The 25,885-nt window shown below is 37.4% G+C and overlaps 2 protein-coding genes across 2 annotated transcripts in view; one reads left to right on the forward strand and one right to left on the reverse strand.

The window, feature by feature from the left end:
- The window catches only part of cers6 (ceramide synthase 6), a 93,773-nt gene extending 85,271 nt beyond the window's left edge, over positions 1-8,502 (reverse strand). The window contains exons 1-2 of the mRNA XM_079822523.1: positions 8,181-8,502; positions 948-1,053 (exon numbers count right to left, since the gene is read on the reverse strand). Of these exons, the coding sequence (XP_079678649.1) occupies positions 948-1,053; positions 8,181-8,350 (276 nt within the window). The 5' untranslated portion in view covers positions 8,351-8,502. The remainder of the gene's footprint in view (positions 1-947; positions 1,054-8,180) is intronic.
- Positions 8,503-13,057: 4,555 nt separating this feature from the next.
- stk39 (serine threonine kinase 39) overlaps positions 13,058-25,885 on the forward strand; it is a 114,713-nt gene continuing 101,885 nt past the window's right edge. Inside the window, exons 1-2 of the mRNA XM_079822557.1 lie at positions 13,058-13,283; positions 23,336-23,448. Coding sequence (XP_079678683.1) covers positions 13,178-13,283; positions 23,336-23,448 — 219 coding nt within the window. The 5' untranslated portion in view covers positions 13,058-13,177. The remainder of the gene's footprint in view (positions 13,284-23,335; positions 23,449-25,885) is intronic.

A 25,885-nucleotide genomic window follows, 5' to 3' on the forward strand; every position in this document is an offset into this window, starting at 1 on the left:
CAGTCTTCCTCATGATTGTGTAGCCTACAGAACTAGACTGAGAGACGGTTTTGAGTTAATTAGCTGATTAGAGTGTGGCTCCAGGTGTCTTCAATATTGAACCTTTTCAATATTCAATATTCAAATTTTTTGAGATAATGAATTTGGGATTTTCCTTAGTTGTCAGTTATAAGAGGAAAATAATATCCTAATTATTATTTAATTATTTAAATCTGTTTAAAAATAGGAAGATATATAGACGCATAGGTTTTCTGTCTTGTATTTTATCTCAAAATAAAGGATGTCATTTTATTCCACATGGAAATGAGCGGAATACAGCCTCTTATGTACATGAGGTAAACATAATGCTGCGGTTATTTTAACATATATAATTGCTGCTGTAATAACGGCCCATTTCCAATGTTTACATGCTTCTTCTTTTTATTTTTTGAGCGGTGATGAAATACATTGCTCTTGTAAATACTTGCCAGCATTTCAGTAATAAATGCATCCAAATTACAGCGAAGCGCAACCGTACGGTGCTCTACAGTGGTCAAAAAGGATTTAAACAGTGAATTTTGAAGTGATATATTCTTGAAAGATGTGGATTCGGGCGAAGATTAAATGACCCTTATTATGACCCCACGAGAAACAATTACCGTCCGAATAGGGCTTTAGTGTTTATCTGAAGAAAGTCATATACATCAGGGGTGGCATGACAGTGAGTAAATGATGAGAGAAATTACATTTTTGGCTGAACTATCCCTTTAAATACAAATATCTGTTCAGTAGCATGTTATTACTGTCGTATTGAAACTAGCGTACTGAATTTTTTGTGATAACCCTATGTTGTCACGGCCATTTATAAAAGCACTAAACCGCTCAAAAACCAGAGTGTTATAGTGCTGCTTCTTACCCTCCCCGAGCAATAAATCCTCTTTTGCCGTGGTAAGAAACATGGTCTTTACCTTGGTGATGGCAGTGAAGACCTTCTCCAGAATGGCGTTGTGCTGAGCCTTCTGCGGTCCGTTGGCCTGGATTTTCAGACCTAGTGCACATGGTCTTGCAATAAACCTACAACCAATAACAAAGAAGACTTTATTATTAGATTTATATCTTGTAATATCAGTGCTTGCTAACTTAATTCCTAAAGTCTGACAGGCTGCATTAAAAATGCGTTTTGGAAGGGATCCTCAGAGATAAAATGCCTGCAACCACAGCGGGCGGCTCCTGTTTGCAATCACCGTGGACGTGTTACCAAATCTTCAGAGACAGCGCGGAAAACCACACAGGCCAGTTGTAAACATTTCGTCTGACTAGCTATAAGGTCTGATAAACATCTGTGTATTAGCAACAAACAGCCGCTGATCAGAGCAACTGCATTAAAGCTGGTATTGTTATGCTAATTCGACTATATCATGTTGATCTGATAATGAGAATGTTACAAAGGAAAAACAACCCGAAGAAACATTTCATGGGTCATTGCTACTTTGCAGTACATTTTCATATCCTCAAAATCTCTTAATGTGATAAACATCCATCTCAAAAATGGTGAGTTTAATATTTTGTAAATTGTCAATGAAGTGATCATCAATCATTCCATTTTCTTTAAGCACATGTTGATATTTTGTCCAACGTCGAAAATGATAAAATGGCATTTTCTTAAATATGGCAATAGTGCTTATTTGGTCGTCAATTCACAGAATTTCCCTTTACGACCTTTAACTAACAAAAACCAGTATGTTGATGAAATCTTCCTCCAGGAAGTGACATCATTGTGGTGGTAAACCCACAGCACAAGCATCAGTGAGTATTAATGAAGGGTTTGATGAATTCTGGGATATTTTGTGATGTTGGATTAAAGTACACACATCATTATGATGATATCAACATTGATTTCGAAGATGAAGTTCACGTTGACATCCTCATGTATTATAACTCAATCCAGCAATGTCTAACTTTAGCTTGCTAATTACATTGTGTTAATAATCAACTTATACTTAATAAAGCTGAACTGAGCAGAGCATATATTTGAAATGTCTGGCATACACTTTTATAGAAATACATCCTTAACACAAGCATATATTAGTTTTTACAGAGTTAATGAGCTCAAATGATACATCAGAACATAAACTAAGAATATTTATGAATATTTTATTACCGTTCAAAAGTTTGGGGTGTTTCTTTAAGAAATTAATACTTTTATTCTGCAAAATTACATTAAATTGATCAGAAATTACAGTAAAGACAATTAAAGATCTTTTGAAATTTATATTCAATGAACAATATTGAACAGTTTTCAGCAACGATAATAATAATACATGTTTTTGAGCATCAAATTATCATGTTAGAATGATTTCTGAAGGATCATGTGACACTGAAGATGAGTAATGATGCTGAAAATTCAGCTTTATAAATTACATTTATAATATATATTCAAACAGAAAGGAGTTTTTTTGGTCACTGTATTTTTGGTCAAAGACATGCAGCCTTGGTGAGCAGAAGAGACTTCTTTCAAAAAGTCAAATCTAGGTCAAGTCACCTTTATTTATATAGCGCTTTATACAATACAGATTGTTTCAACGCAGCTTTACAGGGATAAACAGGGACATAATGATTCAATCATGCAAATAGAATTCAATTCTGCTATCAAATATTAAATGAGTTCAATTCATCTATAAAAATAATCTTACAGACCACAAACTTTTGTGCGTATTTGCCAGGCCAAAATATATATACTTTTCTGGATCATTATTGTGACTGGATCATTATTGTTGATTAATGCACCTCTTGATGAAAATAACATCACAACATTTATTTCCATAAATTTTTGGTCAAGATCTTGTATTGACAATGCAAGAGTCCAGCAGTATTTAATAATTCAAGGATTAAAAGGGATTTAAAGCTGCACTATGCAACTTTTCCGTCCACTAGAGGACACTTATTCAAAACAAAGGCGTAGTTTGATGACGCCAAGTTTGAGCGCAGAATCTTGGGACGTGTGGTCTTCACCTCACAGCCGGTGGAAAAGAATCGGGATAGGACTCTGGCAAAAATCATGTTCATGTGATTATTAACGTTACTGTAGTATGAAGCAGAAGCAGGAGCGATTGTTAAAGGTGAACTATGTAGGATTTTTGCAGTAAAATATCCAGAAACCACTAAGCCAGTGTTATATATTTTGTTCAGTTGAGTACTTAGAATATCCCAAATGTTTCCAACTATTTGTAAATCGTGAGAAATTGCTATTTTAACCGAGGAATCGGGACGTGTGAGATATGCGTGTGAGGGAGTCGCCTGTCGATTGCATCATATCTGCGTCACCCTTGGTTTCACACTGCAGTGTGAAAAAGTGTCATAGCAGCCGCCGAGCGAACGTCATAACTTCCTTTTCAACACACTTAGATATATCTAATACGATAAACAGAGTTGCGTTACCTCACTCATGACTGGAAAAGAGGAAGTGGCACCGGCAACCGTGTCATAATAAAAGTCCCGTTGGCGACTATGCCATAATAACAGTCCCGCTCTTCAATCGCTCCTGCGGCCTTGCTCAGCTCCACAACACTCGGTCCTGCTCTGCTTCCCTACAGTAACGTTAATAATCGCATCCATGAACATGATTTCTGAGTCCAATCCTGACTGTTTTCCACCGGCTGTGAGGTGAAGACCACATGTCCCATGATTCTGCGCTCAAACGTGGCGTCATCAAACTACGCCTTTGTTTTGAACAGGCGACCTCTAGTGGACGGAAAAGTTACATAGTGTAGCTTTAATAAGATGCACGCCACACGCCACATGCCACGCCTCTGACTTTTATTATGGCATAGTCGCTGGCGGGACTTTTATTATGCCACAGTCTTCGGCGCTACTTCCGCTTTTCTGGTCATGAGTATGAGGTAACGCAGCTCTGTTCATCATATTAGATACATCTGTGTGATGAAAATGATGTTATGACGTTACTCTGTGCGTTCGCTCGGCAGCTGCTATGACACTTGTTCACACTGCAGTGAGAGTAAAGCGTTTCTGCAAAATAAAACCGGAAACCGAGGGTAACGCAGATATGACGCCATCGACAGGCGACTCCCTCACACGTCCCAGTTCCTCGGTTAAAATAGCAATTTCTCACGATTTACAAATAGTTGGAAACATTTGGGATATTGTAAGTACTCAACTGAACAAAATATATAACACTGGCCTAGTGGTTTTTGGATATTTTACTGAAAAAATTTTACATAGTGCAGCTTTAATGGAATAAAGTAAGAATAAGAACAGTAAAATAAGTTCTGGGTCTAATTATAGCCTCTATATTTGTGAAGTAATTATTAAACTCTTTGCAAATATTATTTTATTTAATGTCTAATAGGTCAAAAAAAACAACGTTTCTTGTCTTGTCACATTCAGTTAAGAATGACATAATTTAGATGATATTTAGCATATTTTCAATTCGAAATTACGAAATTATATTACAAAAATTTGAGTAGCTTGCATCACTGTATGTTACTGTGAGGCGTTAAAAATGTCCATCGTGAAACTGTTGTCAAATAATAAATGTTTAGCAACTTATATCTTATACCCCACACACACACTCTTTCACTGGAAAAACTAAAAGCGACCGCTTAGATTTTGAAACTGTCTGCCATCCTAACAACAAACAGAGCGGTGCGTAATGGAGGCTGAGCAGCATTAAAAAAATATATATATATATTGGGGGGGGCAATTTGTCCATTTCCAATTATTGGAGGGGACTTGTTACGGCCCTGGTTAGAAGAACTGCTGCTAAACATATAACATGCTAGAAACATAATAAATCACTGCAATAATGATCCAATCATAGACTCTTAAGCATTTGCCTTTTTTTTTGGCCGGGCAGTATATATTTAAATATACACCGATCAGGCATAACATTATGACAGGCGAAGTGACTCGCAACTTACAGGACTTAAAGGATCTGCTGCTAACACCTTGGTGCCAGATACCACAGCACACCTTCAGGGGTCTAGTGGAGTCCATGCAGCAAAAGGGGGACCAACACAATATTAGGTCATAATGTTGTGCCTGATTGGTGTATACCTAGAGAAGAACTTGTCATCTAATGCTGGGCATGAGAAGTGAGATGTCACTAGAGTGGAAATGGAGGTGACAGCAGACGGTTGTAATGAGCTTTTGCCTCTTAATTAATAAGCTCATCCAATTAAAAGCCCTCATACAATGAAAATGCAATTCGGTGCAGAAAATGCTCCAGAAATGCTCCTTATATATAAAGCTGAAGAGCCACGATAAGGTTATGAAGTCAGCGCTCAGACTGATTTGAGGCTTGCACACTGTTTGCTTTTGTGGGGCTGAAATGCCATAAATGTGCCGTTCCTCGTCGTAAAACTTTACAGCGATTGTACAATGCAGGAGGATGGAAGAGGACGCTTGCACTTCGGATAATGTGTCCTCTCTCCACAGAGGAAGCTAAGTGATGCCACAGTGAAGACCTGGCTGGACACTAATTGCTTTTTATTATTTTGGAAAACGTTTCAAAATAAAGTCGGCTCCAAATGTCTCAACCAGCTTCAGAACACATGGATTAAACTTTGGTAATAAAAGAAAAAAAAATCCTAGAAGATCCATCTTCCTCCCTAGACACTATCCCAGAGGAGACAGTATATTTCACCTTCTAACAATGAAGAGCAAATTTAAGCCGGCGAGATCTGAAGAACTCTGTCAGATGAAGGTGACGAGCAGATGGTCTGTGGCATACATAAACACAAAACCTGACTGTGCCGTCCCACTGGGAATATGTCAAAACTGCTGCTTTTGTGACATCGAAAAGCCAACACGCTTGCAGATGTCAAAGCTCATAATAGCGCAAAATGAATGTTTAAGTTTCATAAACAAACAAACAGCATGATATACTGCTGATACTCACAGTGAGTAATATCAATGATATAATTACTATATGGGGGAGGCCGGGGCTAGTTGTCACAGAGTGGGTATGTAAAAGCCCAAATGCACAAAAGCTCATTTCTATAGCAGTGGTTTTGAACCAGACACTGGTTCTAGACAAGATATATTTTGGTTTAATCTGTTGAAAAGTTTTGGGTGCATTTCCCACTTCATATTTTTCATTGCCTATCAACAACGTCAACAACTAAAATAATGTGTCCGATATTTGTTATAAATATTGAAAAATCTAGCACTCGCATCAATAAATGAATGAATTGAGACTGCAAAATATTTTCAAACTGAGTCAACACAGAAAATCATTCAATATTGATCACATTTCCATATTCTACTCATGCGCTAATTGTTTTTGAAATTGTTTTCTGGTGTTGCTACACAGCACCTACTAAACAATTATGTAAAATTATGTAAATTATCCATTTCTTTTCCATTTGTGTGAGTTGATGTATCATGGTTCTGACAAACAGATGAGCATGATTACCTAATATATAATTACTTGCATATACACTACCATTCAAAAGTTTTTTTTTTTGAGCTGTCAAATCGATTAATCGCGATTAATCGCATCCAAAATAAAAGTAAGTGTTTAGATAATATATGTGTGTGTACTGTGTATAATTATGTATATATAAATACACACACTTGCATGTTTATATTTAAAGCTGCAGTCCATAACTTTTTGCGCTCTAGCAGTTAATAAACAGAACTGCATGCGTCTTGCGGAAGAACATTGCAGCCGGAGCTACTTCTCTCTGTTTATGTCTATGGCGAGTCACGCAGGGACTGTGCTCCTCCGCAGCGGTTCCTACCAGACCGGTCTAAAATAGTCCCAATATAAACACTTATTATAAGTGTACCATAATGATTCAGGGTAAGACAAAACCACGGTTTGGAAAATGGATTTCTGTTTTTTTTGTAACTCTTGAACACTAAATGTGTTATATTTATATAGAATATTTATATATGGTATAAATAAATATACAGTACATGCAAATATGTATTTAATATATACATGAATGTGTGTGTATTTATATACAGTAAACACACATATATTATGTAAACTCAAACTTTTATTTTGGATGCGATTAATCGCGATTAATCGATTTGACAGCACTATTTTTTTTAAAGAAATTAATTATTTTATTCAGCAAGGGTGCATTAAATTGGTCAAAAGTGACAGTAAAGATATTTATAATTTTTCAAAAGAAAGTTTTCCAAAGAAATATGAAGCAGCACACATTGATAAAAGAAAATCATCATATTAGAATGATTTCTGAAGGATCATGTGACACTGAAGACTGGAGTAATGATGCTGAAAATTCAGCTTTGATCACAGGAATAAATTACATTTGAATGTATATTCAAACAGAACACTGTTATTTGAATGGTAATAATATTTCACAATATTACTGTTTTTGTTCAAAAAACAAACAAAACAACGTCTATCAAAAACATTATTAATATTATTTGTTTTTATCTTATATTCACCAGAGCAGGTGAAATATGGATGAAAAAGATGTTTTGCATGATCCACAGCTGTTGGAATATTCATGCATGGATTTAATAAACATATACAGGAATCTATCAGAGTGATGAATTGCATAATGTAGGTCATGAGACTCTCAAAAAATGTAGGCCATGACGTTTCTTTTAATGTTTGTAAATATTCTAAATAAGATGACCCAAAATGATGATTAATATATGCCTTTGGCAGGTTTCTATAAACCTGAATATTGACTTAATATGTTACATAATTGGCCTACATTTACGCGATATAATGCATAATAGGAAACTATATTTTTGTGTTTCATACAGTAATAGTTTCACAGTTTTTGTGCTGAAAAGGACGGGTTCCCTTTGTGACAACTTACCCCATACAGTAGTGTGACAAGATGCCCCCGTGTTTGGAGTCAATGGGATATTTAAAAACTTTACATTTGCTATAAAAGCATTCCATTTACAAAACAAAAAACAAAAGGCACACCTATGACTGAACTACAAAACAGAGAGGCACTGACCTACTTCCATCACTATCATTATTCCAGAAGACGGGCCACACTGAGTTCCTGTCATTGTCCTAATTCATACAAGGATTCAGTGGCAATGTGAAGGAGCACAAACCACCAGTCCCATCATGATCATCTGCTGAGGATGAAGCCCTGAGCGCAACATCATCTTCAGCAGTGAAGATGATGATGATGCTGGTGCTGGTGGTGGTGGTGAAGATGAAGATGTGACACTGGACGTACCTCTCAAAGACCAGCCGGATCATAAACATGCAGAATGCTAAAGGACACGCTAGATACAGATCCTCGGCTTGTGGGAAGGTTGACTCGTCTGTGTTTTTCAAGTCAGCCCAGGTTACGTTGTGCGGGAGCCAGAACCTCTCGTTCCAGAACCACACCAGAATCCCTGCCATGTCTGATGTCTTGGCGCCCGTGCTGATGTGCGGTCAATGGCCGATGCGGCTTGCGACGCTCTTTCACGGCTGATCTTTGCAGGTCCAGTGTGATGATGATGATGTTGGTGATGATGGACCGCCCGCTCGTGTTGTGAGTCTCCACTCTCTCCAATGTAGGGAAGTAGAATGCGCCCGACACGCTCCGCCTCCGCGATGCTGATTGGTCCGCGAGCTTGTCAATCATAAACGCGTCGCTTAAAGGAACAGCTCAGGAAGAAATTAAATTAACACGTGAAAAGAAAAATGATAATTATTCTATCAATCTTATTTTTCTGTTAGCCAAAAATCATATTCATAAATGTACATTTTCTAATTGCAAACCTCTTTTTTAAGATTTAAACTTTATGAAATATGAAATGTATTTTGAATCTATTGAATTATCTAAAAACTTAAAAACTACGAGACACTTCATCTGGACTGAAAGACTGAAGGACCTTGGCGTATTATTGTATTATTTTGGTATGACTATGACAATTGCTGTTACTGTTCTTTCATGCATTTATTTATTTATTTATTTATATATATATATATATATATATATATATATATATATATATATATATATATATATATATATATATAGGCTATATGAACAAAAACAATATTTGGGAAGAAGAAATATTACAATATTTCAATAGAGCTTGTTCATATATATATATATATATATATATATATATATATATATATATATATATATATATATATATATATATATATATATATATATATATATATATATATATATATACATATATATATATATATATATATATATATATATATACATATATATATATATATATATATATATATATATATACATATATATATATATATATATATATATATATATATACATATATATATATATATATATATATATACATACATACATACACATATATATATATATATATATATATATATATATATATATATATATATATATATATATATATATATATATATATATATATATATATATATATATATATATATATATGAACCCATGAAGGTATAAATGTCATATACGCCTATAAATAACTTCAAGTTTTGAGCCAGTGCTATTTGAGTATCATTTACTATAAAATATTTGTATTAATAGTTTGAATTAGTTACTATCATATTTTCAGCTCTCATTTTAATTTCGGATTCATTTTTAATCTTAAATGTTACTATTTATGTTTAGTTCAGTTTTACTGTTTATTTATTTATTACTAGGCAATAAATTAGTAATTTAAAAAAATGTATTTTCGTTTTGAACGTATGAACGTATAAATTTAGTTATGTTTTTTTTTCAGCTTTATTTCAATTAACAAACTAAATGTAGCCTAATAGTTTTAGTTAACCATAACCATGTGTAATTCCATCTGTACATTTTTATTTGTGAATTTATTAATGTATTCATTTTGTGTTATTCATGTATTATTTTATCCTTATATGTAATAAACCTATTTTTATATTAGTCTGGCTCCTTGCAATATAAATCCCATATAGTTCTAAATCAAAATAAAAGCATAAAACAAATTTAAGCGGGTTACCTGTCATGGGCCCAAAGCTTATGAAATGGCGCCACCTGCTGGGCGAGCGGTCCCTGCGGCCACTGCAATGCTGGACTTTATGTTTTTACATTGTACAGGTTGTACAGACGTGAACACAAATAGTTAATATATCGTAAACCGTAATGTAAAGTATTTATACTTTATACATAAAGCTAAATTTATCAAGACCCAACCTCTTATCAAAATCTTTTTAACAGAAGTGGAGTTAAATATTGTAGTTCATGAAGATTTATAACAAAACAAAAAATTACATTTACAATACTTTTAATGGGGTCAAGTGTTGACGAAAATTATGCGTCTTCAGCCGTTTCTTGAAAATGGCGGAGGTTGAGATAAGCAGGTCATTCCATCAGCAGGGACCAGACAAGGAAAAGGTGGGATTGAGTGAGATTGATTTTGACTTTTTGGGATGGCACCTAAAGGCACCGTTCACTTGCAGAACGCAAGCTTCTGGAGGCTGCATAAGTCTAAAGTAGTGAGTTTAGGTATAGGGTGCAGAGCCAGTGGATGTCTTATAGCAGGGGTGTCCAATCCTGATCCTGGAGGGCCACTGTCCTGCAAAGTTTAGCTCCAACCCCAATTAAACACACCTGAACCAGCTAATCTAGGTCTTATTAGGCATATAGTAGAAACTTCCAGACAGGCGTTGAGGCAAGTAAGAGCTAAACTCTGCAGGACAGTGGCCCTCCAGGACCGAGTTTGGACACCCCTGTCTTATAGGCAAACATCAGAGCCTTGAAATTGATGCACTATTGGCAAGTGCAATGCAAACCGATGAAGAGAGGTGTGATGGGAGCTCTCTTTGGCTCGTTAAAAAACACTCTTGCTGCAATTTGGATCAGTTGCAGAGGTTTGCTGGAAGGCTTGCCAAGAGAGCATTGCAATAGTCCAGTCTGGATAGAACAAGAGCTTGGATAAGGAGTTGTGTATGCTCCAATAGGAAGAGCCTGATTTTGTATAAGGCAAATCTGCAGGACTGGGAAGTTCTAGCAATGTGGTCTGTGAAGCTTAACTGATCATCAATCGCAACTCCAAGGTTACTGGCTGTCCTGGAAGGAGTTATGGTTGACGAACCTATTTGAATGGAGAGCTTGTGATGAGGTTTTGGGTTGGCCGAGACCACAAGAAGTTCCATCTTTGCAAGGTCGAGTTGAAGGTGGTGGTCCTTCAGGCAGGCCGAGATGCGAGCAGCATGGAATGAGAGGTAGAGTTGAGTGTCGTCGGCATAGCAGTGATGGGAAAAAACATGTTTCTAAATGACAGATCCCAGTGATGACATGTAGATTGGGAAGAGAAGTGGTCCGAGCACTGAGCCCTGAGGTACTCCAGTAGGACATTTCGACTTAGACACCTCCTGAGGACCTCACCTCACCTGAGAGGACCTGAACCACTGGAGTGCAGTTCTTGAGATGCCCTTTGTCAGGGTTGACAGAAGAATGCCACTAAGTTATTGAGATTAGTGAAAATTGTAGGAATGACCAAATTTCATTGAACATGTTTGTTTGTTTGTTTAGATACTGTACATTGTGGATTTAAAAAAAATGCATGGATTAAAAGGTTTTACAGGGGTATAAACTTCATGTCCTGAAGACAGTGTCTTTATCTTTGATATGTGTAAAATTTTATATTGCTTTGTTATGGGTTTTCTGTGCAAAAACTATCTTTCTCAGAAACGGTGACGCATATCCGATCAGGCATAACATTATGACAGGTGAAGTGAATAACACTGATTATCTCTTCATCACGGCACCTGTTAGTAGGCGGGATATATTAGGCAGCAAGTGAACATTTTGTCCTCAAAGTTGATGTGTTAGAAGCAGGAAAAATGGGCAAGTGTAAGGGCAATTGTGATGGCTACACGACTGGGTCAGAGCATCTCCAAAACTGCAGCTCTTGTGGGGTGTTCCTGGTCTGCAGTGGTCAGCGTCTATCAAAAGTGCTCCCAGGAAGGAACAGTGGTGAACCGGCGACAGGGTCATGGACGGCCAAGGCTCATTGATGCATGTGGGGAGCGAAGGCTGGTCCGTGTGGTCCGATCAAACAGACGAGCTACTGTAGCTCAAATTGCTCAAGAAGTTAATGCTGGTTCTGATAGAAAGGTGTCAGAATACACAGTGCATCGCCGTTTGTTGCATATGGGACTGCATAGTCACAGACCAGTCAGGGTGCCCATGCTGACCCCTGTCCACCGCCCAAAAGAGCCAACACTGGGCATGTGAGCATCAGAACTGGACCACGGAGCAATGGAAAAAGGTGGCCTGGTCTGATGAATCACATTTTCTTTTACATCATGTGGATGGCCGGGTGTGTGTGTGGGGAACACATGGCACCAGGATGCACTATGGGAAGAAGGCAAGCCAATGGGGGCAGTGTGATGCTTTGGGCAATATTCTACTGGGAAACCTATATACATATATACTGTACACATATTTATACGTCTGTGAGTATATGTACACACACACACATACACAGTTTTTTTTTTTGGCATAATGGTTTTTATACCGTACAAACCGTATTTTCTATCCCCCTACACTGCCCCTAAACCTACCCATCACAGGAAACTGCACAGTTTACTTTCTGTGAAAAAAACCCTCATTCTGTATGATTTATAAGCCTTTTGAAAAGTGAGGACATGGGTAACCTCCTCATATTTCACCCTTTTTTTGTAATACCTAATATGTCATTATACACATTTGTGTCCTGATATTTCACAAAAACATGCCCACACGCGCACACACACGGGTGGATAAATAAATATGCTTTTCCCTCTTAATATTGTTTTTAGGTATTTTTGAACTTCTGCCATTAAACAAAAAACAAACAGACTCATTTCCCCCATATTTACATTTATGTATACAAAATATAGTCAATAGCAGTTAAGTAGTGGAATATTAATTAAATAAGCTAATATTCCTTATGAAAACAAGACATGTAATAAGTGAAAAGGCAGAATAAAACACTTAAAACAACGTCACCAAGACCGAGTCTGTAATGTATTCATAAGCTAATTAATATCCACAAGCTACGCTGTAGTGATATCAGCGCGCCGAGATGAATATTCATGAGCTAAGCCTTCGCTGTAGTAGGATTGGAGATGTGTCTCCTCTCCGGATGTGTTGATCGCAGGCGGTAGTGATCCAGCAGCAGCAGCAGCGGAGGCAGCGGTGAGTGAGTGAGTGAGCCAGTGAGGTGAGCGAGTGAGAGCGACTCTCTCAGCAGCATCATGGCGGAGCAGAGCGACTCCCCGGCGGCCGTCCAAACCCCGCAGCCGGCGCTCACCACCAGCTGGCCCATTGTCAAGGAGGCGTACGAGCTACAGGAGGTGATCGGTGGGTACTTGCAGATGGATTTCAGCCCGTCAGTGGCTGTAGTTTGTTGGTTTGGATTGGGCCTACCGGCTTTTTCCCCATATGCACTGGCTGATGACAGTAATGCAATGCGGATATGACAAGTGACGCTTCCGACCATATGTTTTGAAGCTATAGGTGTAATGTCATGCTCAGGACAGTGCGCGTGTTATGAGCAATGATGCTCCAGTGAGTCGTCAGGCTACGCTGTGATGTTTACTGCAAAGGTGCCGTTATGACACATGTAGGGAAGGTTATTTTTTTGTGCCAAAAAAAGTGCAACCAAGTTTTAGTGGTAAGTTGATGCACAGCGCAGGTAAAAGCAAAACGCTAGTAACAATGGCAACAAGAGCCATTATAATGATTTGATAAATATCAGGTATTTAATGTTGTGAGTGTGTGCTGTAGGTGTGTGGATCTTATCAGCACTTGCACGCCTTCGCACTGTCTGTGAGATTCAAAGGTGTCATTTGCTGCATGCGATGCGTTTGCGCTCGCGCTCGCGCTCTGCTCGTGACGCCCTCTGCTGCTCGTGCTGTGCAATGTGCGCTTCTCGTTTGTTAAATGTGCATTTTGCTACTTCAGAAAGTTTTACACAAAGAACAAAGTTTGCATGTGTGTTTTATGTTGATGCATCAGGCTTTTAAGGCTCATATAGTATGAAATGGTGAGAATATGGAGCTCATACACGAGGAGCAAAAACACCTCAGTTTTATTCAGAGGCCAAAAATGAGCAAAATGTGCAATTTGGTGCAGATATTGATTTTTATAAGGCCACAAAGTAAGATTAAATTCTAATATAATGTACATCAGTGAGCTCTTTATTACAGTAGGCTATAACAGGCTACTTACATAAAATGCATATGCATGTTTTAGTAAGAGGATATTTAAATGCTTAATTTTATGATCAAAGCTCTGTAGTTTTTATTGTGGTGCAAAATATAATAATGCAGTAAAATAAAATGATGATTGAGAGATGAACAGATAAACATTGCTCAAAAGCTTGTTGAATCCTATTTTAAACTCACATTAAAAAAATAATTCATCCAAAAAAGGTATATGGATACTAAGTTGCTTCAGTTCAGGAAGTGTTTACTTCATATAAATCATTAAAGATAATGTATAGCAAAGTAATATAGCAAACCATTATGCAGTTGCTGTCTTGCATAGCCTAGTTTTTTACATGATGGTCAACATCAAGACCAAATTTCCATAAATTATCATTTCTTTTATGATTTTTTTTCCACAATTTTGCCTTCACTAGATAATTTTAAATGGTTAATATGATGTTATAATGTTATAAAAGTATGCAAATAAACTTTTAAATAGTTTTAGATGGAATATTATATTACACACAATCAAAAACTCTCTCAATCAATTACGATTTACATCAATGCTATATATATATATATATATATATATATATATATATATATATATATATATATATATATATATATATATATATATATATATATATATATATATATATATATATATATATATATATATATATATATATATATAATTACTATTGGGTGCAAGTAATTAGTAAGTATTTACTGTAATTTGGACAGCAATTCTATATAAAACAATAGTGGAGTTAACATCAGAATTTAAAGTCTAATGTTATTGTAACCTTCTCCCTTTAAAATATTTTGGTCCGTTCAAGAATAATTTATGCAATTTTATATATTTATAATGCAATATTATTTATTCATGTCTGTCCTTGTATTGTTCAACTGGTTGAGGTTGATATGGGATTTAGAAAGTAATTAGTAATAAGTAATGCAATAATTTTTAGTACAGTAATCTAATTACACTGTTAAAGATGTTATTAGTACCTAGTAATTCATTACTTTTTCAGAGTAACTTGCCCAACACTTGCCCTATACACACACACACACACACACACACACACACACACGCACACGCACACGCACACGCACACACACTGTCTGACTTCCACATTCATTGACATTTCACTGCATTCTCAAAAAAGGCTATAGCTATTGGCCTGCTATTGATGGACCCACTTCCTGCAGATTTGTTGGTCCCAAAGTAAATAGACAGAGAAACACAGAAGCACCTCTTCATGGCTCTAAACCCAGTGAGGTTGAGATGCATTTTAAAGTTGTATGCTATCAGTTCCATAAGAGCTAGCACGATGAGCTTCTGTATAGTTTCTCTGCACTTCTTCTGCTTATTAGTGTGTGTGTGTGTGTGTGCGGTAGGTGTTCAGGACCCCCTCCTTATCTGTCAGCAGCAGTTGGCAGAGTCCCACACTCTTGCAGAGTGAATAGCAGCACTGCGTGTGTGTTTGTGCATGTGTGTTTACAATGTGTGGATCAGCAATTGGCTATAAATGGAGTTTTTTGAATAACTAGACGTCCTCTGTCAAATTCAGTCTAATACATTGATTGTTGTCAATCAATACTTTTATATATATAAAAAACATTCAGAAGTTTGGGGTAAATACGATTTTGTTTTAATTAATACTTTTTTTTTTTTTAGCAAGGATGCATTAAATTCACATTTATAATATTTCAAAAGAGTTGTTTCAGATAAATGCTGTTCTTTTGAACTTTCTATTTATCAAAGAATCCTGTAAAATATATCACAGTTTCCACAAAAATATGAAGCAGCGCACCCCTGATGATGATAATAAATGTTTCCTGAGCAGCAAATCCTCATATTAGAATGATTTCTGAAGGATCATGTGACACTGTTAATGACAGAAATTTCATTTTTGGTTGAACTATCCCTTTAAGGCAAGTCATTTCACTCATCTTTTAAACGCCTCTCGATCAGCTTTGACATCACAGGAATAAATTACATAAATTATAAATTACTTTTTTAATTGTAATAATATTTCACAACATTACTGTTTTACTGCATTCCCTATCAAATAAATACAAAATGCTAATATATATATAATAATATATATACAATGTGTGTATATATATATTTTTTGTGTTATATTATATTATTATTTCATATTATTTTGTCCCTGTGCCATGTAGTTGTATGTGTGTGTATTGATTAGTGGTCAACCAATATGGGTTTTTCAATATTCAGAGAGAATGGCGGCAGCTGGCCTATATAATGCTGAAATACAGTCGCAGGAAAAATGTGTATGTGAACCCATGGAGTTTCTGCCAAAGTCCCTTTAAAGGGTTAGTTTTCTAACATTCTGTCATTAATTACTCACCTTCATGTCTTTCCAAACCCGTAAGACCTTTGTTCATCTTTGGAACACAAATTCAGATATTTTTGATGAAATCCGAGAGCTTTCTGACACCACATAACACAACAAACACTTTCAAGGTTCAGAAAGGTAGTAAAGACATTGTTAAAATAGTGTTAAAATAATGTTAAAACTTTATTCAACAATGTCTTCTCTTCCCTGTCACTCTCTTACGCTATTCACGTTGTTGGGCTATTCACACAGTGCAGCGCTTCTGGGTTCTGTGGCAGAACGCCGGCTCACTATTGGCCGAGCACAATCCCATGATCACATGCAAGCGTTGTGGTGCTTATGTGAATTGCGTAGGAGAGTGACACGGAAGAGAAGAGATTGTTGAATAAAGTCATTATTTTTGTTCGTTTTTTGCGTGCAAAGTATTCTCTTCGCTTCATAACATTAAGGTTGAACCACTGGAGTCACATGGACTATTTTAACAATGTCTTTACTACCTCTCTGGACATTGAAAGTGAGCGTTGTGTTACTGTCTATGTGGGGTCAGAAAGCTCTCAGATTTACTTAACTTAATTTGTGTTCTGAAGATGAACGAAGGTCTTACGGTTTGGAAGGACATGAGGGTGAGTACTTAATGACAGAAATTTCATTTTTGGTTGAACTATCCCTTTAAGGCAAGTCATTTCACTTGGCGGCGGCCATCTTTTAAACGCCTCTCGATCAGCTATTTCATGCAAGTACAGCTCTTATATCTTTGAATGGGGAAACATACAATTCTCCAAAGCTGTTCACCAAGCTTACGAATAGATGTCATATTTGAAATCACCAATGAAATCTGACAGCAACTTTCTCATACATTCTTTTTCCAAATTCTCAAATCATGACAAAATATTTCATTTTTCGGGCTAGATCGGGCTCAGAACACTGACTATTTCTATAGCAACTCAAACTTCTAATGGCAGCTGCAGTGACACGTTGACTTTATCAATTATCGATTGTCTCTTTTAACTTAAAAGGCAGGACTTATTCAGCCATGTTGTGTGTTGCACTTTCTCCCATTCATAGTAATATGAGTGCAACGTCTTTGTACAGCTAAAGTTTTTGGTTTCTGCCTCGCTACCCAGTTCAGTCAATGACTTCACAGACAGTGTGTTGTATGAAGGTACCTTCTAAGAAAAATGGATTCAGACACTATGGCCCTGTTTACACCTGGTATTAAGATGCGTTTTGGGTCGATCGAATCACAAGTGGATGATGCTTAATAGAGGTGTGAACAGGGTCTAAAACGTCTTGAGCTTGTCCACTTTCGACCACTTCCAGAGCTAGTTGAAAACTCATTCAACCGGATTGCATAGTGTAAACGCTCATGTGATCGGATGTGTTCAAACAGCCACAAAAGACACCCTACTCTCCACCTATTGACCTAATGCATAAACATTATGGGACGTGCGCTAGCCAGATGGGATTTGAACTTTCTCGACTGAAGACGAAAAACACACCAAGCACAATGTTCTCTCACCATTCCTGATTTCTAAAAGTTCGGCTGGTCTTGTGACTGCCTTGGTGTGTTTGTCTGTCGTTTCCAGCCACGTTCATATGTAAATTGCTCTAGCTCATTTCGTCCAATCGATTGAAAGACCTGAAAATGCCCATACTTGCCCGCCCATTTACTGTGCACCTCTACTATGAGGTCATGTCTAATGATCTAGAACAAATTTTAAGTGAGCTTCTTCTGGCATAACAAAGCAAATCATTGATCCGTTGACAAATATTTAAAAAAAATGGACATTTGACTGCATGCACAGAATTGTGGGATCAGTGTAGAACACTTTCAAAAACCTAAAGAGATCTCCGAGCACCGAGCAAGGGTTACGAAATCATCTCTGAATGCCTTGATGTTCACCCGGACATGGTAAAACAGTCTATAAATGGGGAAAGTTCAGCGGTGTGTGTGTTCTGCTTAAAATGACTGCAAGAGGAAGCCACTGATGTCCCAAAAATGCATCGTTGCACGTCTGAAGTGTGCAAAAAGTGAAAATAGAAAATGTAAAAAAAATAAAAAAATAAATAAAAGATTTCCCAAGTTTCTCAGATTCAGGACATTTTGCAGGAGACTGAAGGCCATCTGTCCGCCAGTTGAAACAGGACCCAGAGCACACAAGTAAATCAACAACCAATAAAAATATGCCACCTTGAGTGACCCAGTCTGAGTGCTGAGTCCTGAACTCAGCCTGAATATTGCAGAACTGAAAGCGTTTTGTTTACTGGTTAAGAAGGTTATGCTGCCAAAGGACAGTCAATTGGATTCACATACTTTTCCCACTCACACTATACATATTTACTAGAGGGGGACACGGGAGTGGATTCAAACCTCTCCCGTCCCACTCTCACAAAAAAAATCCGTCCCATCCCAATCCCATGAAAAAACTGGGGGTAATTCCAGTCCCGTCCCAATCCCAGAAGAATGACTCTCGTTCACTCCCACTCCCGTGTTGTGTTTTTTTTGGCCGGAATCTGTCAGTTACAGATTAAAATTCAAAATGTATTTTTTATTTTATTGAACTGAAAGCCAGCTTGAAAAATGCGCACACATTAAATTCCATGTAAATAATCTATGCAAACACACAAACAAACAAACAGACACACACACACACACACACACACAATGTCTTGGCATATGCCGTTTTCACGCCGTCTTTTTGGTTACTTCACACTCTCCAGAAATGTCGGTGAGCACAACTGAGGTATCATTTTCCGACAGTAGTCGTTGCAGCATGGCTTTCATGTCTGACTCCATTTTGATTATGATTTTTGCGGCTACAAAGTGCATGGGGAAGCCTCCTTTCTCTTATATTGGCCCTGTCCCAAATGGCACACTTCATGTGCACTTTCGGTCTTGTGGACTTATTATAGCCGCTGCGTGCGCGTGTCCGTTAAGTCCACAAGACCGCAGGGTGTCCCATTTGTAATTTTAGATCTCAGAAAGGTGCTCGTGAGCGCCCCCTTCGAGGTCGATATGCGGCCTCGATGCACATTTCTGCCGAGCCCGCACTGGTGCGGGTAACGCAGCGGACTTCTTCCCGGCAGTCAAAGCGGCATTACGTCGTGAAAGTGCGGACTCAGAGGAAGACCGTGAGGGTTTAGGGTGCCATTTGGGACAGGCCGTTAATTGGTGGATGGCATTGGCACACCAACTGTTACTGGTGTGGAGTCATTCCGGCCACGCCAAAGCAAACAGGAGAGCATAAAGAGACAAGACAACTAGAATTGAGTTCAAAATTTAAACATTTAGTTAATTTATATAAACGGTATATTTGCGTAAACACACTCACCTAAAGGATTATTAGGAACACCAAACTAATACTGTGTACTTTGACCCCCTTTCGCCTTCAGAACTGCCTTAATTCTACATGGCATTGATTCAACAAGGTGCTGAAAGCATTCTTTAGAAATGTTGGCCCATATTGATAGGATAGCATCTTGCAGTTGATGGAGATTTGTGGGATGCACATTCAGGGCACGAAGCTCCCGTTCCACCACATCCCAAAGATGCTCTATTGGGTTGAGATCTGGTGACTGTGGGCAGGGCCGTAGCTAGAGGATTTGGGGCCCCCTGAAAAAATATTGATGTTGGCCCCCCACCCAAATCATACACTGTACAATATATGAGAATGGAGGCCCACATGTAACCTAATAAGGGTTTATTACAAAATAACAAAACAGATAAATGTAAATAAAGATTTTTACTTAACACCAGCAAAAGCAAAATACACATTATAAAACAAAGAGATAGCAAACACTAAAACAAATCTCAATCAGCAATAAACATTGCAATAACTATGACAATTAAATGAATCATTATTATATGTATATCAGTTTGGTTAATCTATAACCTTTGATGACCTTACTCATTTCTCCCTGCACTTGCTGAGTTTGGGCTGTCCGTTACTGTGTTCTGACTGGTGCTACTTTAAGCTTCTTCACTTTGACCTTCACTAACTGATGTTGGCCTACTTTCATGCATTTGCTGGGTTGAGGAGCCTGGCTCTGTAGACAACAAATACCATAACTCAAATAGTTGTATCAAGAATAAACCAATACTTTCCAATTCAGTTCAGTTAAAACATATGTGACTACTAAATACTAAATACAAAAAAATAAAGTGATTCCTGACAAGTTATATACCCAATGAGGATGTTCCACACTGACCCTCCATGTCATCTTTGGTATGGGGTTGTGAGTCAGATGATGCCACATCTGTTGCTGCAGAACATTATAATAAGTATAAATAAGTCACTACGACAGTCTATATGTAACAAAAGATGGTGGTGGTGTTGTAAACTCTTTATTTTAAAAGGTAAATGTTTATATACATTTTTACAACTAATAAAAACTTAACAAAAACTAAGACATTTTTAAATATTAATAAATTCAAAAAGTAAACAAATAAATTGTCAAGAATGCAGTCAAATGTAAAGACTTTTGTCTTTTTTATAAGAATTACTTGTCTTATTTATATAAAGACACTATGTAACTGTGTAATATATTATTAAATAAAGCTAATGAATGTATCCATCCAAGAGCATTGTGTTGTATTCGTGTTTTCTTGACTGTAGCCTAATAAAATAAATCAACAGCCAGTAGGTGCATAATGCTTGTGACATGCGTTGTGACATTTTTTTCTGTGTGTTATACAAACAAACTCTATTTACAATAGCGTAAAAAGACGGGGATTTTGACCACGTAATCATTTAATCAATTTGACGGCGGTGCGTGCCGCGGTGCCGGTAATGACAGTAGGCGGCAGGCGGTAGTTTTCCTACGAAAGAAAATCTGACAGCGAAATAAAAATTCACTAAGTTACTACTAACCTGTCTTAAAGAACGTCTTGATCGGCTGGGATACAGCAACTCTCCTGGCCTCCCTCTCGTTCTTTTCGAGGCGTTTCTGGTACCCTGATTTATATTTTCTTTTCCCTGACATTTTCAGCCTGTCAGTCAGTCTCCTGTTCTTTCAACAAGTTCATCGTTAACTTCAGCTGCCGCCTCAACTCCGATTGGTTCTGTTCACGAGCTGGGTGGGACTTACAATTTTATTGGGTCAAATGATCTAATGTTCGTCACTGACTGATTTAATTAATAAATACTAAACCGGACTGAACCATTTGTATGGAGAGGAGAGGAGCAGATATTTGAAAAACTTCTTTAACCTATTTGCATGGTTTTGTGGTTTTCATTAAAATCTCAGGCATACATCTAGTAAAAATATTAGAATTATTCACAGAACAGGGGCCTATATAGTATAACTTCTGGATTTTGTGGGGCCCCTTGGGCAGTGGGGGCCCCTATAATCGTCACCAGCTTTCACCCCACTAGCGACGGCCCTGACTGTGGGGGCCATTTTAGTACAGGGAACTCATTGTCATATTCAAGAAACCAATTTGAAATGATTCGAGCTTTGTGACATGGTGCATTATTCTGCTGGAAGTAGCCATCAGAGGATGGTGGTCATAAAGGGATGGACATGGTCAGAAACAATGCTCAGGTAGGCCGTGGCATTTAAACGATGCCCAATTGGCCCTAAGGGGCCTAAAGTGTGCCAAGAAAACATCCCCCACACCATTACACCACCACCACTAGCCTGCACAGTGGTAACAAGGCATGATGGATCCATGTTCTCATTATGTTTACGCCAAATTCTGACTCTACCATCTGAATGTCTCAACAGAAATCGAGACTCATCAGACCAGGCAACATTTTTCCAGTCTTCAACTGTCCAATTTTGGTGAGCTCGTGCAAATTGTAGCCTCTTTTTCCTATTTGTAGTGGAGATGAGTGGTACCCGGTGGGGTCTTCTGCTGTTGTAGCCCATCCGCCTCAAGGTTGTGCGTGTTGTGGCTTCACAAATGCTTTGCTGCATACCTCGGTTGTAACGAGTGGTTATTTCAGTCAAAGTTGCTCTTCTATCAGCTTGAATCAGTCGGCCCATTCCCCTCTGACCTCTAGCATCAACAAGGCATTTTCGCCCACAGGACTGCCGCATACTGGATGTTTTTCCCTTTTCACACCATTCTTTGTAAACCCTAGAAATGGTTGTGCGTGAAAATCCCAGTAACTGAGCAGATTGTGAAATACTCAGACCGGCCCGTCTGGCACCAACAACCATGCCACGCTCAAAATTGCTTAAATCTCCTTTCTGACATTCAGTTTGGAGTTCAGGAGATTGTCTTGACCAGGACCACACCCCTAAATGCATTGAAGCAACTGCCATGTGATTGGTTGATTAGATAATTGCATTAATGAGAAATTGAACAGGTGTTCCTAATAATCCTTTAGATGAGTGTAGTTGGAATCATAGTGTTATGATTCCCGGCTACTCCCGCTGAAATGTTTTGCTCTCCCGTCCCAATTTTGCCTTCACACAAATGTGTCAGCCTCTAATATGTACACACTGCTTTGTAAATTTTTTTTAAATTTTTCTGCTTTATTTTTTGCTTATGCAGACTGTTTCTGTTTCTGATGAGTTGATTGCAGATCAGATCAACTTTACATTCAAATACTTTTCCTTGCAGCTGAATATAACGATTGCAAATAATATGCACACACATTTCTAGTATAGCATGCAATTTGTCTCCTTTACAGTAAAGCTACTTATCAAAGCGCCACACACGTCTATTATCATCAATCCTATAAGCACATCATATGATCAGCTGCACCTGCTGTGCACAAGCTTTTATTTCCAGAGGGCTTGTTTACTGTCTGCCTTTCATCTAGAATAATGTCTTTGACACGGCGTGTGCTTTGTTCATTAGAGACGTGTGTACTGTGTTTTGCAGGAAGCGGAGCCACAGCAGTCGTCCAGGCAGCGCTTTGCAGCCCACGACAGGAGCGTGTGGCCATCAAGAGAATCAACCTGGAGAAATGCCAAACCAGCATGGACGAGCTGTTGGTGAGGAACAACATAAAAACAGCTGTGTCTACTCATGCAGGTTTTGCCATACACATGCATATGCATGTAAACACACACAAACAAACACATTATATTGAACCGCAAAGAGTTAAAGGTGAAATGCAATTTGTTTGTTTGAGCAGCCTGACTGGACCGGGCAGAACAACATTGGATCAACCAATGACATCAGTTTGGGGCCTGTCATCATTTGGTTCCAGAAGTATTTTTCCCATTCATTTTTATCATAGGCTTTCTAAAATAATCTTAAATAATGAGACAAACTAACTAACCAAGATAAATCACAACTTTACAACCTTTGATTTAAAGCAGAAAATGAAAAAAAGTATGGTGAATAATGTATTCGAGTCAGAAATTATGTGTGCAATATGTCTAAAATGCTATGTATTTGAAGCTAACTGTGAAATATTTAAAAGAAATTAATGCTTTTATTCATCAAGGATGCATTACATTGAAATGAACAGTAAAGATATAATGTTATAAAAGATTTCTACTTTAAATACATGCTGTTCTCTGAACTTTCTATTAATTCAACAAAAAAATTAAGCAGCAGATAATCATAAATGTTTCTTGAGCATCAATTCAGCACATTAGAATGATTTCTGAAGGATCATGTGACACTGAAGACTGGTAATAATATTAATAATATATAAAATAAAATATTAATAATAATATTTCACAATATTACTGTTTTACTGTATTTTTTATCAAATGCATCATTGGTGAGCAGAAGATTCTCCTTTCAAAAACATAAACAAAAATTGAAACTCAAACCTTTGAGCGGTAGTGCATACAGATGCAGAAGTTGATCGAGACTCGTTTACTTCATTCGCAATGCTTCATGGGAGTGGGCGATTGCTGCTGATCTCTATTTTATATTCAGATTATCTTGTGTTTCAGACTACAGTTACTTTTTCATTTATTACATGATTATGTTATTCTCACAATGGCAGTAAATCACTATTAATTAATTGATTCTCCCTACTACTTCTTCTCTATCTTTTAAATCTTCCTTTCTAAAAATATATCCGTTCAGAAGGTCAGGTTTGTGGAATTGCACACACCAGCCACTAGTCATGTGACTGTCACTGAAAACTGAGACCCTCACAGCATTTGATCACTGGATTTAAAGAAATCATTTCACTTTTAAAAAGTGTTTTCCCAACATTGCATCTAATCAACTCCTGACGAACACATTAAAGGCGCCATAGAATGGGAAACTGTATTTACCTTGGCATAGGTGAATAAAAAGAGTTCTGTACTTGGAACTGACATACCGTGAGCCTCAAACACCATTGTTTTCTCCTTCATATGTAAATCTTATGCATGAAAAAGACCACTGAAAAACATAACACCGACTTTGATATAACAGTCGGGATCATTAATATTAACGCCCCCGAAATTTGCATATACCAGCCCATGTTCAAGGCTAGGCAGTATTAACGTGGACCTGCACGGCCGAATCATCAGAAGTTCAGCAGGTATTGTGAAGAAGCAAGCGAGGACAACAGCAAAAATGGCAGATCATGGATATAAATGGTATGTTCCAGGCTGTGTAGGGGATGTGAGCACTTTTCACACCAGTGTTAATTTCGTTGACAAATAATTTTTGTCATAATTTTCGTGAACAACCTTGTTTCACTGACGAAAACGAGACGATAATAAATAAAAACTAGTGTTGGATGACAAAAACTATGACGAAAATCAACTGTCATTATCGTCAACAAATAAAAACGAGACGAAAATGTTAGGGAGGGTCGATTAGGGAAGAGATCCAGTCAGAACTCATATCCTGTGTAATAGATGCGCACATTTGATTTGAATATGCTGATCTAACCGCTGGAAAACACTGCGCTGTTGAGCTTCTACAGGCTCACGCATCCCCAATACAGCGCTCCAGAGCGGCTCACAACCAATGAATAGCGCACATTTATGCCAGTCAATTATTTATGAACTAATGCTGATGAATAATGACAATGTTTACTTTACGATGTTTATATAGTAATATGTTTTAGACGGTTGTAACAACGCATATTTTATCTCCTGAACTTGAATGAGCTCCTGTAACTGCAATAGGAAGGCATAGACATTTCAAAATAAGAGTCAATGTGTATTTCGAGCTTGTTTGTAATTAAAAGTCACGCATATATTCGTTTTTGGTTACACAATAAACTGTATTTAATTTAATTCCCATTTAATTCATAGTCAGGAGGAAAGACCAGTATTTGACATATTCAATAAAGTATCAGGGTATCAAAGTATCATACAAAGTTATAAAAACTACAGATAAAAAAAAAAAAAAAAAAAGTGAATTGAGTATTTTTAATGTCAAAAATGTCAGTTCAAGTGACAGTCGGTTATGTAATGCTTAAATGCTTAAATGCTTAATGTATTACAATTTAACTAAACTCATTAGATT

Source organism: Gobio gobio, assembly GCF_949357685.1.
Source record: "Gobio gobio genome assembly, chromosome: 7".
Lineage (NCBI taxonomy): Eukaryota > Metazoa > Chordata > Actinopteri > Cypriniformes > Gobionidae > Gobio > Gobio gobio.